The sequence below is a fragment of the Monodelphis domestica genome, chromosome 1, assembly GCF_027887165.1.
Source record: "Monodelphis domestica isolate mMonDom1 chromosome 1, mMonDom1.pri, whole genome shotgun sequence".
Lineage (NCBI taxonomy): Eukaryota > Metazoa > Chordata > Mammalia > Didelphimorphia > Didelphidae > Monodelphis > Monodelphis domestica.
In genome coordinates, this window is record NC_077227.1 from 90232970 (window position 1) to 90247612 (window position 14643).

At 37.3% G+C, this 14643-nt stretch overlaps 1 protein-coding gene across 6 annotated transcripts in view; it reads right to left on the minus strand.

Annotated features, from left to right (window-relative positions):
• Positions 1-14643, minus strand: part of BTBD16 (BTB domain containing 16) — a 130622-nt gene that overhangs the window by 108063 nt on the left and 7916 nt on the right. For all 6 annotated transcript variants that reach the window (XM_056803154.1, XM_016432682.2, XM_016432686.2 and 3 more), the window contains 2 exons: positions 9565-9638; positions 5907-6014 (listed from right to left, as the gene is read on the minus strand). In XM_056803154.1, the coding sequence (XP_056659132.1) occupies positions 5907-6014; positions 9565-9638 (182 nt within the window). The remainder of the gene's footprint in view (positions 1-5906; positions 6015-9564; positions 9639-14643) is intronic.

Below are 14643 nucleotides of genomic sequence, written 5' to 3' on the forward strand. Positions count from 1 at the left end.
GAGAAGCAACAAATTGGGATATTATTTATAACAAGAATGTCTGACAAAGGTCTGATTTCTTAAATTTAAAAGGAGCTATGTCAATTGTACAAAAAACCAAGCCATTCCCTAATTGATAAATGAACAAGGGTCATGAATAGGCAATTTTCAGATAAAGAAATCAAAACTATCAATAAGCATATGAAAAAGTGTTCTAAATTTCATCATCAGAGAAATGCAAATCAAAACAACTCTGAGATACCACCTCACACCTAGCAGATTGGCTAATATGACACCAAAGGAAAATAATAAATGTTGGAAGAGATGTGGAAAAATTGGGACATTATTGCACTGCTGGTGGAGTTGTGAATTTGTCCAACCATTCTGGAAGGCAATTTGTAACTATGCCCAAAGGGTTTTAAATGACTGCCTGCCATATCACTTATCACTGCTGGGTTTGTACCCCAAAAAGATAATAAGGGAAAAAACGTGTTCAAAAATATTTATAGCCTCGCTCTTTGTAGTGGAAAAAATTGGAAAATGAGATGTCCTTTGATTGGGGAATGACTGAACAAATTATAGTATCTGTTGGTGATGGAATACTACTGTGCTAAAAGGAATAATGAACTGGAATAATTCCATGTGAACTGGAATGACCTCTAGGAATTGGTGCAGAGAGAAAGAAAGGAACAGTAGCAGGAGAGCATTGTACACAGAGACTGATACACTGTGGCACAATAGAATGTAATGGACTTCTCTACTAGCAGTAATGCAATAACCCAGGACAATTCTGAGAGACTTACGAGAAAGAACACTATCTACATTCAGAGAAAGAACTGTGGGAGTAGAAACACAGAGGACATTTGCTTAATCTCATGGTTTGATGGGGATATGATTGGGGAAGTAGACTCTAAATGCTCGCTCTAATGCAAATATTAATACTATGGAAAGAGGTCTTGATCAATGATACATGTAAAATCCAGTTGGATTGCTCATTGGCTATGGGAGGGAAAAGAGAGGGAAAGAATATGAATCATGTATCAATGGGAAAATATTCTAAATTCATTAAATAAATAAATAATATGCTAAAAAACAACAATGAGTAGGATTTTTGCCATTTGAGACAAAAGGTTTATGGGTATTGCACCTGATATTATTGTAAGCTTGGATTTCAGGCTGTCTGATGATTGACTCATCATTGATATTTTTGTGAACCTGGAAGGCACTCAGAGGAGAAGTGAACAGTTGAAAAGGTAATCTGGGGTTCACCCCAATTGGGACCTTTTCTAAACCTGGATACTGATGGTCCCAGAGTGAAATAGTTATGGCATGAGCCAGTGATGGCTTTGGGCTGGGTATGAAGTCAGATAGTGTTGACCCACATACTCTGTGTCCATGTAAGAACTATAAAGAAAGTTAAAGTCTTTCTTTTGTGACAAATTCCTACAATCAGCACAGGATACAAATTATGAAGTGAGTTTCCATTTTCCAAACATGCAAAGGTAGAGGAAAGTTAGAATTTATTAAGTGATAGCACTGAACTTTGAAGTTTAAAGGAGCATCAACAGGGGGGAAATGATGAAGAAATTCAAGAAATTCAGTCTCATTTATTATTCATATTTGCAATAGAGTGATCTTTTAACACCAAAAACCTAATCATATCCCTGTCAAACCATGTGAATGATCAAATGTTTTTCTTTTGCATTTCTACTCCCACAATTCTTTCTCTAAATGTGGATAGCATTCTTTCTCACAAGTTCCTGGATCATTGTATTGCTACTAGAGGAGAAGTCTATTACATTCAATTGTACCAGTCTCTGTGTATAACATTCTCCTGGTGGTTCTGCTCCTTTCGCTCTGCATCAATTCCTGAAGGTCATTCCAGTTCATATGGAATTCCTCCAGTTCATTATTCCTTGTAGCACAATAACATTCCATCACCATCAGATACCACAGTTTGTTCAGCCATTCCCTAATCAAAGGTCATCCCCTCATTTTCTAATTTTTTGCCACCACTAAGAGTGTGGCTATAAATATTTTTGTACAAGTCTTTTTCCTTATTGTCTCTTCGGGATAAAATCTCAGCATTAGTATGGCTAGATTTTACCCATGTCTTCCTTCTTTCCCCCTCCTTATGGGCTGTATTCTTGCTCCTCTGTTTATTTGCTGGATCTGTGAGTTTGAGCTTTTCTGCCCTGAAGGGGCTTCTTCTCTGTTCTGCTGGTAAATTGGATTAGTTGATTGAGCTGACCTATTGTATTAATGAGTCCTTAGGCCAAATCTTCCCCAGCTGCTGTCAGTGGCTGAAGGTGAAGGTGAAGGTGAAGGTGAAGGTGAAGGTGAAGGTGAAGGTGTAGAAGCTGCTCTGTCCTCCTTTCTGTTCCTCTCTGCCAGCAGCCTCCCAGTGGTGCCCAGGAACTCCATTGCAGTTGCAGCCTTGCCCTTGGATCCCACCGTCAGCTGGAGTCTCCTCCACAAGTCCTACTAAAGATCTTGTGCAGTAGGTGGGAAAGGGGTGTTGAATCTTGCCCTTAATCGAGTAGGAGAGATCTGTGGCTCTGTCTTGTTGAGTTTGGCTCTCTGTCTATTTTGAAGTGCTTATTTCTGCTTTTGGTGTGGAAGGAAAGTCACAGAGGTTTTGACTTTTACTGCTTCTAAGCCACCATCTTGAATCCCAACTTTACAGCTTTTGATGAGGATGGATTTTTTTTCCAGGCTTGCTTAGTAAAATTGTGCTTATTACGGTTAATTATTCTTATCAGTGTTAAAATTACATTTAATACCCCTATTACAGACATAAAATATATTTTGTTTTTTTGTACTGTGTAATTCTTTTGTAGTTAATAACTACTTCATAACTATAGATTATAGCATTGGAGAAAGTAGAAAATGGGATATCACTTTTTTTAAAAGTGGAAGGACATTTAGTCCAAATCCACATAATATGTTGATGTGAAGTTGTTTTTTTTATCAGTCTGATCTTTCTCATGTATAATTTCTATTGTGCTCCACTTCCTTTGTTACCTTATCTTCTGATTATGTAGTAATGCTAATTTTTTCAGAGCAATATTTGTTTTTTAATTGTATACCTAGAGTTTACATTCCTGAAGAATAGACCACAAGTTTGAATACTTTTTATGTGCTACCTACCTTTTTATGGCAATGGAAATAAATGGATTTTAATTTTTTGAAGTTTTGTATATTGTGTTTCCCATATATAGTACTTTATATATATATGGGGTGTTCACAGAGGGGTAGCACCCTTGGTATGGAGGGCTTGTTGTGCCCTCCTAGGGCAGCTCTCCAGCCTCTGACCCCCACCTGACACCCAGCTCTCACTTGTGGCTCTCAGTAGCTGCTAGCATGTGGCAGTGGCCACACCCCGGGCAACGGCTTTGACAGGCTGTCCAAACCTTGTGAGGGTAGCCATCAGGTCATGGACCCCTGGTGAACTAGGGCTTTGCTCACCCAGCATGTGAAGACTGCTTTGGCTCAATAGGCGGAAGAAACCAATAAGAAGGTTCAACAGCTGAGATGGCAATGCAGCAAGGCACCGTGGAGTGCTCAGGGCATGTTGGAGCACAAAGGACAACATGGCCATCCAATGCAGCTGAGGAAGTCTCCAGGTGTAACGACTTTTTGTGCCATTGGACCCAGGCTTCCAACGCCGAGAGAGTGGGACTGTCTCTGTGCACCGATTTTTCCACTTAAATCTCTTTCACGCAGAAGTATCTTTGTGCACGCTCATCTTTGTGCACGCTCATCTTTGTGCACTTTATATAGCAGAACATTGCTGCTAATAAATAGTAATTATTAAAATAAAAGTTGAAAGGGAAAAAACCTTGTTGTTTAGAGCCACTTATTTTAAAAGACTCTGGGATTGATAGAGAAAAATTTAGGGAACTGTTTCAATGGACACAAAAAGAACTGATTAGATCTGGTTCTCAACCTTTCTAATGCTGCGACCCTGCAATACAGTTCCTCATGTTGCAGTGACCCCAAACCAAAAAATTATTTTGGTGGCTACTTCAAAACTGTCATTTTGCTACAGTTATGATTCAGTATGTAAATACCCTGATATGCATTATGTGTTCTCATTGCTACAAACCCACAGGTTGAGAACTGCTGCTGGGTGATGACAAAAACTTGATCTAGCTCTTTGAAAGAAAATAGGGACAAACTTATTGGAAGCTGAGAAATTTTAAAATTAAGTATTTATAAATTGGGCTCTTTTCTTTTTTTGGAGTGCTAATGGTAAGGGACCCTTGGATAAATTTATATTTAAATGTTTATTAGTGACTATAAATACAGATTTGATTTGGTACTGAAAATAAAACATATCATGATCTCAATTACAATGTTCTCCTCGGTTATGATTTTGGTAAATTAGAACTCAGTGTAAGAATATATTTGTTATTTGACATTAGGAGGAAAAATGATAATGCGGGGAAATGCATAGATTCAGAAACACAAGTTAAAATCCAATTTGAGAAATTTATTGGTTGTGTGAATTCACTTCTGTCCAAAAGGAAAGATGAAATATTAGCATCTGCCTCCTTTGGTTGTTGTGAGGAGCTCAGGATTGTAAAGTTTTACACCATGTCTGATATACAAGCATTAGATAAATATTAACTATTGTTATTATTATTTCTTTAGTGGAATGTAATCACTTCCTATTGAATTTATACAGAGTTTTAGTTTTTTAAAATGCAAAAGATGATAAAATTAAATAATCCTATATAAGGTAATTTGGAAATATATGTAAGAAAGGTACAAAGCAAGATCTCAGTCCACTGTGGAACTCTTACTGCATAATTGGCATCCCCTTACAAAAATGATGGAGAAATTTTAAACCCATTTATAATGGAGTGTGAGTTTTATCTAAGGTTTTTGACCTCTTACTTGTAAAGCATATCAACATAGTAAAGATATTGAAGTTATATCTTGAGCCAATTTAACTTCAACAAACTCCAATTTTGGTTACTCTATAGATTTATAGCAATTGGCCAATGTTTTTTTCCAGGTTTTTTAGTAAATTACCATACATTCACGATTTGTGTGAAATTCCAGAATGTATCTATTCCACATTGTGGGGGTTAGAGGTTCAGTGCCCCCACAATACGGAAAATCCATGTAAAATTCTTGGTCTTAGCATCAGAGAAGTCCAATTTTTTTCCTTTTTTATGGGGTATTTACAGTACCTTATTGCAAAATCTGTGTTAAGTATTTGGTCACAGGCTATATGTAGGTTAATGTTATCATTTCCAGCCTAGTGTATTATCTGCTAGCTTTTACGTTCTTTTTTACAAACTTTAATTTTTTATTTATTTCAGTTTTAGAAATTATGTATATTTATATTAAAAATAAAATATGTTTATATTATACAGTGCTATGCATTTTTTTTTGCATTTCTGGGTTTCTAAACATTTTCTGTATCATCTGCTGGCCTTCACGTGTCACCTGTAGTTTCTACAAAACTCTCCCCAAATTCCTAATTTCTTATGCCAGCCCATAATATCTTGAAACTAAGATGAGGAAAGTCATGATTGAGAAAAGATACCTGTATTTATTTTTATTTCTAGTGATAGAATTTTATAAAAGGATGAGTTTAAACTCTAGGAGAATATATAAGTAAATTTTAAGGAATGCCAAACTTATTGGAGTACCAGGAAAGAAATAGTAATTTAGCCCAGATTTGGGGTTAGTGAAAATACTATTTGAGGAAAAATTTCTATATGAGATGAAATTTCATGGGATTGTACTTTGATATTATTTTGAGTTTTGATTTCAGGTCTGATTGTCTGCATGGTCATAAGGCCAATAGTCTACCATTCAAGGGGGAATGCCAGGTGCTACCCAGAGGGATTATGGTCCAGGAACTATTGCTGGTGAAGATATCTACATTTGAGAAAGGTTGTGAGGATGACCTTGGCATGGTTGAAGGTTGGATCCTCTTGACTCAGCTTCCCAATTATGTTTCCTTTTGGATAGAGCACTTCCCCTGTTGGTTGTATTCCGAGTCTGGCTTTGGCACCCTGTTAATGGAAGCAGGACTTTGTATGACTGAATGCTCCAGAAACTTAACTCATGACTAACTTGAACTCAAACAGAGCTAGGGATGCTTTATACTAGTATACCTCTGTTGTTATTCGGTGACCTTAGGCTTGGATCTGTTGAACCAGTTTTAATACTTTTAATAATCATGTCCCTTTTCTTCCTCTCATAACAAATTTCTATTATCAAAGAAGGGAAACAGTGGGGGTTTGTCACTGCAACACTGAATCTTTCAGTTATTGGAATAATACCAAAACATCTTAATTACCATAATAACTGCAAGTGAAAAAGATTTTGCTGTTTCGATATGAAGTGGAAGTCATTCCATAGCATAAACAGGTCCCTGAAGAATCTCATTCTTTCGTAATATTAAAGACAAAGGACCTTGTAAAACAGCTGTAAATGTTCACTTATATAAGGCTGTTGGGAATTTCTTCTGTTTTTCTTTTAAAGGATAGAAATTCAATGCAGTTACCTTAGTAGACAGTAATTTACGGTTATCTTGTGTTATCTTAACAGGGAATATTATTTTACTTAAGGCTGTTACTTAAACTGGGATTAAAACCTGTGTGATGTCCTCACGCAATTCCTCAAGAATTACTTTAAAGATATGTCTGTTGTTTAAAGAAAGCAGTAATGCATGTTTGTTGTGGAAATTTAACACTAGTCTATACCCCTTTGGGGGCACCTTTGGATTTTAAAGCAAAATATCTTACTTTTGAAACTCTGAACTATATCTCTCTGAGGTGACGGGTGGACTCTTCCCTATCATGCAGAGAGATACCGTACTGGTGCTGTGCAGCCATTCTAAGGACCGCATGATGACTCCTGGCATCCAGAAGACTTGACTCCAAAAGTCCTCCAAGTCAGAGGAGCTTGGGGAAGGGACATCATAAGAAACATAAATTGGAGGAAGGAAAGCAAGCAGGGTCTTCTCTCCTTAGAATCATGGAGAGAGGAGGTGGCTAAGAGAATGCTGGCATACCCATGGTCTAACTGCACATCTGGCCTGGGCAAGGCAGCTAGAAGGATGTCAGCATGGGTGCTCTGTCTCAGGGCTGGCTAAGGTAGTGCCAGAGCACTCAGGGTCTGGCTTAGATCTTGCATAGTTGACTCAGGGAGGAGGCTACTAAGGAAATGGCTGGTCACACATGGTTTGTACCTTTTCTTTCTCTGGCTCACTTTTTATTATTTAAAAAAATAATTCTGAGTTAAGATATTCCCCAGAGAATTTTAATCTTAACATGGTGTAATTTGAATATGGTTAATGACTGAATATGTTTTACTATAGACAACTTGCTTCATGTAAGTTGTTCTCTGTATACAGCTTGGGAGTATATTTACACATCCCATTCAAGGTCTTTGTGACTTAGAATTGAATAAGCATCTTTTAGGCAAATTCATTTGTGTAACCTGGAGATGAAAAGCACCTTCTGACAACGAGTATGGGTAAGGCTGTGTTCTCAACCCTGTTGGTAAATCAGTGTTGAGGGAGAGGCATCACTCAATCTGTCACATAGACAAGCTACATGCCTCAGCTGTGTAGTAATGGTCACATTCAAAATCCTACCTATGCAAAATGTAATGTATTTGGGGAGGAACTGAGCTGCAAGGGCCCAACTTCTTTTGCTGATGCAAACCTATCAGAATTTGTCTTTATCTAATTATAAAAAGCTGATCTACCCCGAAAAGTTCACTGGTCTCCAGAGATCAGTCTATCAATGTGTTGCTACCTTGATGTATTTTTAATAAACTCCTTTTAATATACTTAGTCCTGAGTTTTGCCTCATTAATTAGGACAAAAGTCAAAAAGGAAAGAATTTTCTTTCAACAATATGAATATAGGTATCATGCAGTGAACACTAACCCGAGAACCAGGATATGAGTTCTATTTCTAGTTTTATGCTTAATTAGCTGGGTGACTATGGGCAAATCTTTTTGCCTTTTTAATATGTAAAATGAGAAGGTGGGACTCAATAATCTGTAAGGTACCTCCCAACTCAAGTTGAGTTTATGTTATTTGTTTCAGTTGCTTCTGATTCTTTGTGAACCTATTTGTGATTTTCTTGTCAAAGATACTGGATTGAAGCAGTGACTTTTCCAGGGTCACACAGCTAGAAAAATGAGAAAGAAAGACAGATAGATAGACACAAAGACAGACACATACACAGAGACAGAGAGACAGAGAGAGAAAGGAAGGGAGGGAGAGGGAGAGACAGGGAGAGAGGGAGAAGGAAAGAAGGAGAGGGAGAGAGGGAGAGAGAGAGAAAGGGAGGAAGGAGGAATGGAGAGAGAGGGAGAGAGGGAGAGGGCAAAGGAAAGGAGAGAGAGAGTGAAGGAAAGGGAGAGAGGAAGAAAGGGAGGGAGAGAGAGAGAATAATGCTTTTAAATTAAAAATGAAATAACATAGGATTGTAAAAGAAGCCAATTACAATTAAATATAGTTATTATAATAATTTTTGAAGTTATAGATTCCAGGTGTAATGATTAAGATTTTCTTGGAGACTGTATATTATATTATAATCAGTATTTGTAAAAGTTAGAGAGAGAAAGAAAAAAGATCACCTGGTCAGTCTAACAAAAAAAAAATTCTCTAAGCTGCATGCTTGTGTTCAGGATGCTGCAATAGGCCACTTGCCAGAGATTGCTCAGCCAGGTAGGATACAGACCAAGCCACAGCCACCTCAGACAAGCTGGGACTGGATCACCCTGTCAGATAAGATAAGGCCAAGGAGAAAGAGTTCCATCCTGGAACTTCTATTGCCCATAGTCACTCAGCTAAATTCTCTCCTTCTGGGCATCTCTAATTGGCCAAGCTTTACTTCAGTTCCCAACCTAGAGTCCTAAATTTTAAATATATCACCTATAGGGACTTCAACTGGTCAGGAACTGAATTGGCTGAATTGGTACATTGCCATTTAGTTACATGACTCAATGGTATCCTACTGAATAAGGTGAGTCTTCTAGAATGAGGGGTAAAATTTAAATTACATTTACACACAGGTTAGGAACTCTTGCCCAAGATTTTAGATCAATAAGAAATGTCTAGCTCAGGTCTTTTGTTAATTGACAGTTATAATTGCAATAATGGATAAAGGAATAGAACATTCCTTAAGTTTTGTACTTTGGGCAGGAGCTAAGTTAACTAACCTAAGTCCTTCCAAAACCCAACTAGCTTTTTTTCTTATTGGATGAGAATTCTCATTGATTTTTATCTATTTCTAGATTCCTCTACAGAAAAAAAAAATCTTAGTGAAATACAAAAGTACATTTCATATCAAAGAACTAAATTCTTACTAATAGCAAAAATGAGGAAGGGATAATAAATATATTCATAAATGGTATTTTAATTAAGCTTTCATTCCAAAATGAGATTGTTTGTGGATTATTGATAACTTGCTTATGCTCATAAGCACATTAAACATATTTATTGGATTACCATTAAGATTCAGTCCATGAATTCAAGACCCCATTCTTTACATAGATACACAATAATCTAAGTTATTTATATCACTGGAGTTAGAGACTCACCTGCCAATGAGTGCTGGCTGGGTTTTTTTTTAATTCCACCAGTTAAGATCTTCTGAAGATGTGGAATATGTAACCTTAAGAAGAATTATTTTAAATCCAGGAATTAATATTGATACCCACTTTGCAAATAGCATCACATCATCATCATCACCATCATCTCTAACCAAAATGATTCAATAATAATACTACATGGCATTTAGTAATAACTTACACTAATGACTTCTTTATTTACAAAACCTTTCCTTACAACTATCCTGTGAGATAGATAGTACAACTACTATTTCTGTATTACAGAGACAACAAACAAATAACAACAACAAAAAACTAAGCTCCCTAAATCAGAGAGGATAAGTGATTTGCCAGTGATCATGTGGCTTGTAAAAGCCAAAGCTGGGATTTGGTCCCAGGTCTCTTGTCTCCAAAGACAGTATTCTTTGTGGTTTACAAAGTGCTTAACAGACTTCATCTCATTTGAGCTTCACAATAACTCTTTGAGGTAGATAGTACATTATCCTCACTTTACCCATAAGGAAACAGTGTTAAGTGACTTGCCCAAGGGTACCAAGTGACAGAGGTAAGACTCGAACCCCAGTTTTCCCCTCCATATTAGGTGAAAGTTTCCCCACCCACAGCTGCCTATAATCAGGGCACAAGTTCACCTGAAATATTTTTTTTTCCACATTGGGCACAGTTTGCTAGTTTCTATTTTTGGTCAGCTTCTATTTTTGACAGTTGACGTGAGAAAGACCTGAGGTCTTTATTTGGCTCTTCAGTCTATGAAAAAGACTACCTCAAAACCATTGCAGGCAGCAGATTAGCATTTTACTTAGCTAGTATTTAATTCTATGAACTGGTACCAGATAACCTATTGAGATTTCTAATCTAATATGAACTATATTGTGTTGGTCATCTAATCATCATCATACTGAGTTAGCAGTTGAGAAAAATATAATGGTACTCAAATAGTATCTACCTACCCCCAACTCCTCTTAGGAGCAGAGATAGCCAAACAACCAGAATTGATGAAGACCTGAAAGATTAACTTAACTAATTTCGGTCATGCCACAGGGCTATTTCACATTCTGGAAGTTCAGGGATGGAGATTATAATGAGAACCAATAGTAGACTGGAATGGTGTTGATATGTTGCCCTTTCCAAGCAAAGATGACTCTGCTTATTCATCATCTGTAGGTTTCAGCCTTTCTTAACAGTGGGGATGGATTTACCTAGAGCCAACTGCACTCTTTCATTCAGTTCACCTTGTAGCCAAGGTCACATGTTTCAAGATAGCTGGCAAGGGCTAATGGGGCAGGCCGTGACTGTGGAACAGACCAAAGCTCACTGGAGAATTTGAAGATTAAACATATGACCTATCTGGTACTATATCATCTAACCAACGGAGCTAGAAGGTCACCGTTACAACATGAATTGTCATACATTGACTTAACTCCTGATCAACAAAGCTGCAGGGGCATGATGTCTTGCTTGTGTTGGGGGTTTTGAAGAATCCAGACCCTCAGGGTGAACTGTTTCAATGTTACTGAAAAGAAATGGGCTTTGTTTCCCATCCTTTACCATTGGTATGTACTAAGAGAGCTTTAATCATAGCTAAGATGGCAGATAGGCATGTAAAAGCCTGTAGGAGCAAAGTGAGAGAATGGAAAGATTACTGCACTTGGAACCAAAAGATCTGGGCTCAGATTCCCAAGCCTGCTATTTACTAGTTCAGCCACCCTGGGCAAATTACTTCACCTCTATACCTCAGTTTTTCTCTTTATAAAGTAACAGGTTTGGACTTATTTATCTTATCAATGTCCTTTCTAAAGCAACATGTAATTGGTTAGATAGTTCTTAAAGACCCTTCAGCTCTAAATCCTACCAGCTATCTTAGAGTGCATCCTGATCTGTACCCTGATTTTACTGACCATTATTCAGAATGAAAAGACTTTACCCATAGGAGAAAGAGAGGATTTATATGATTGTCATGAATCTTATAGAATACCACTGAGAAGCCCATTTAGAAATTGTATTGCTTTGTTTTTTGCTATAACATTTAGAATTCACAAAGTTCTGAGATATCATGTGAAGCCTTATTTTGGCAAGAATTTTATTTCAGAAAATAGTTGCCAGAAGATTTGATTCTTAAGTATTGTGCTGGCTATGCATGCCTTTTCTTCTAAAGCTTCAATTTGTACCAGGCACGAATTTCCCCTGCCTCTAATCCTTACTGAACTACTCCTTATTCTGTTCATTATTTTATGCCCACCTTATAGACCCTTACTTGCCCATATGTAAACAGGGCCACCTTGTCTCCTTTATAGAAGATGAGGGAAGGGAAGGAATTATTGAAATTTAAACTAAAAAAAAGTCAGAAGTTTTCAAAACCAAAAAGCAATAAGGGTCATTTTTCAACTTTTCGCTTTCTGTGCCTTGGTCCCTTTGGCAAATTCTGACATTTGTCACCTTTTAGTTCTCTAGTTCCCTCTGACTTCCCTATGTTCCATTTTTCATATTTAATGGCAAAGCATTTAAATGTATCCATTTATACAAAAATCATCTTATCTCTGAGGAAATGCAGTAGAGAAGTTAGCTGATAAGAAATAAATTTTCTCAACTTTATCCTTTGCGCCTCTCCACATATTAAAATGTGTGAATAAAAACTAAGAGCCAACAACAGGGGCTAGCTGAAATGTAATGCTTAGGTGAGTGACTAAGGTAAGGAAAAAAGTTATATAAACAACTAGCCCACACATCCCTAGATTAATATTACTAAAGGCAAGTCCCCTCTATTGGTGATATCACCATTTATTGTACATCAATGTGGCCAGTGAATTAAGAAGCAGAGAATGTGTAAGATGGTATTGGTTGAGTGACATCAGAGGTCCAGGACTTCCTAAAAGATGAAACCTGACTGAGTAATCAATGACACCACCTATTTGTTTACTCAGTCCTTCTTGCTGGTTTATCATCCATGTTGCCCTCCATAAATGGGAGCATCCCTTAAATCTCTGTCCCATGCCATCTCTTTTTCTCTATATATACATTCTCTTTTAATGGTCTCATCTATGGCTTCATTTATCTACACAGTCAACAGTTAATAAATATTTATTAAATGCATTCTGCATGCCAGGGACTGTGGTAAGCTCTGGGAATAGAAATATGAAAAATAAAGATAGTCCCTGACCTCAAGGAACTTAGAAAACAATAGAGGAAAACAATATACAGAAAGAAACTTAAAAAGGGGTAGGAGTGGGCTGGATATGAGAGGATACCAAGCAGAGCAGCTGATGGAAAAGGAAGTTAGCTATAATAATGTGAGCCCTCTATGAAGGGATGCTTTAAAAGGAATTTATTGCTCTTCCCTTCAGCCCTCTGATCAGAGAGGAGAAGCACTGAGTTGCTGGGTGTTAAGATAGTGTAAAACCAAAACTGAAACCTCTGTGATGACAAAATTCCATTTAAGGACCTATTTCTGGGAGAGGCGTGGTGTCTCTGGAATCAAAATCAAACAAATCAGTCAAGGGGGTGTGAATCACACCCAAATCTATATGGCCAAAATATATAACCAGTTCTGATCTTTTTCTTTTTTTAAATCTAGTCCTACACCTCTACCTGGATGTTCTGCCAACATCTCAGACTCAACATGTTCAAAACTAAACTTATTACCTTCTCCCTCAAGTCTACTCTTCCTCCACATTTCCTTATTCCTATAGTGGTAACTGTCATCTTCATGGTCACCCATGTTTAAAACCTCAAAGTCATTTTTAACTCCTCTCTTCCTCCAAATCTCATTTTCTATCATTTGTCAATTCTACATCCACATCATCTTTTACATCTGACTCTTCCTTTGCATTTCCAAAGCAACCAAACTACTCCAGTGCCTCATTACCTCTTGCTTGGAATTGTAATTGTATTGCTATTGTAATTACTTTCTTACTCCAGTATACCTAGGCCAATTCATCCTTTACACAGTTGCCAAAAATATCCCCAAGACACTGGTTTGACTGTTGCTCTCTGTTGCCTTAAGGAGAAACTTTTGAGATTTGCTTTTAAAGACCTACCAAAAATTTTGCTTCAACCTAATTTTCTAGCCTTATTTGATATTAACTTCCATATTCTCTCCATTGCTATAAAACTAAGCTATTAATAGATCTTTAATATGCCTTTCCAGGCCATCCTGCAAGCCTGGAATGAAATCTCTCCTCATCCCTGACATTTGGTTCTTTATCTTTCCAAGCTCAAGTGTCACCTCCTAAATTTTTCTTTTCTATCTTCCATCTTTTCAGTTGATCATGCTTTCTCCATCCTTAGCTTTTTCTAAAAAAGGTTTATCTAAATTCTTCTTTACTTCTATTACACTACACCTCATATAATCATTATTTGCACATTAATATATTCTTCAGTACAATGTGGGCTGCTTAATGTCAGAGATGGTTTATTTTTGGTCTTTGCACCCCCATCACCTGGCATAGTATGTCCACTCAGTGGGATTTGGGATCTCTTTAATATGAACTTAGTGAGATTAATGAAATATGGACTTAATTGTTCAATCTGCCCATACTGAAGCTCTTGTCTGTGATTTACCATAAGTTGTCCATAGGGAATTCATCCAAAATTCTTAGAGCTTTCCTCACTCTCTCCTCATTGTGAGGATAACACAGTCTGCCCAGCAGTAGTCCCTTCCTTGTGATGTGGCAGAGAGAAAACCCAGAATTGAAATGATTTAGAAAGAAGTTTATTAAGTCATCAGACAGAGGGGAGAGAAGAAAAAAGGGTGGCTCCCGGCTCCCCATTGTGTCAATTTCACATAATGAAGAATTCAAACAAAGGAGTAAGGAAATGGTGATCTGCACAGAGGCAGTTTTCACATATGAAGCATGGGTTTTTGATATATGGCAGGAGAAATTGCTTACATTAATCTTTGAATTTGAAAGATTTCTGGGCAGCACAATCTAAGTCTTGAGTTGAGCATTAAATAAATCTGGTCTCTAAGCAATAGTTCAGGTTTCTCAGCCATGCAGGGGTAGGTTCAAACAATGCAATGAAGCTTTCCCACAGTAGCATTGTACCATGTGACCA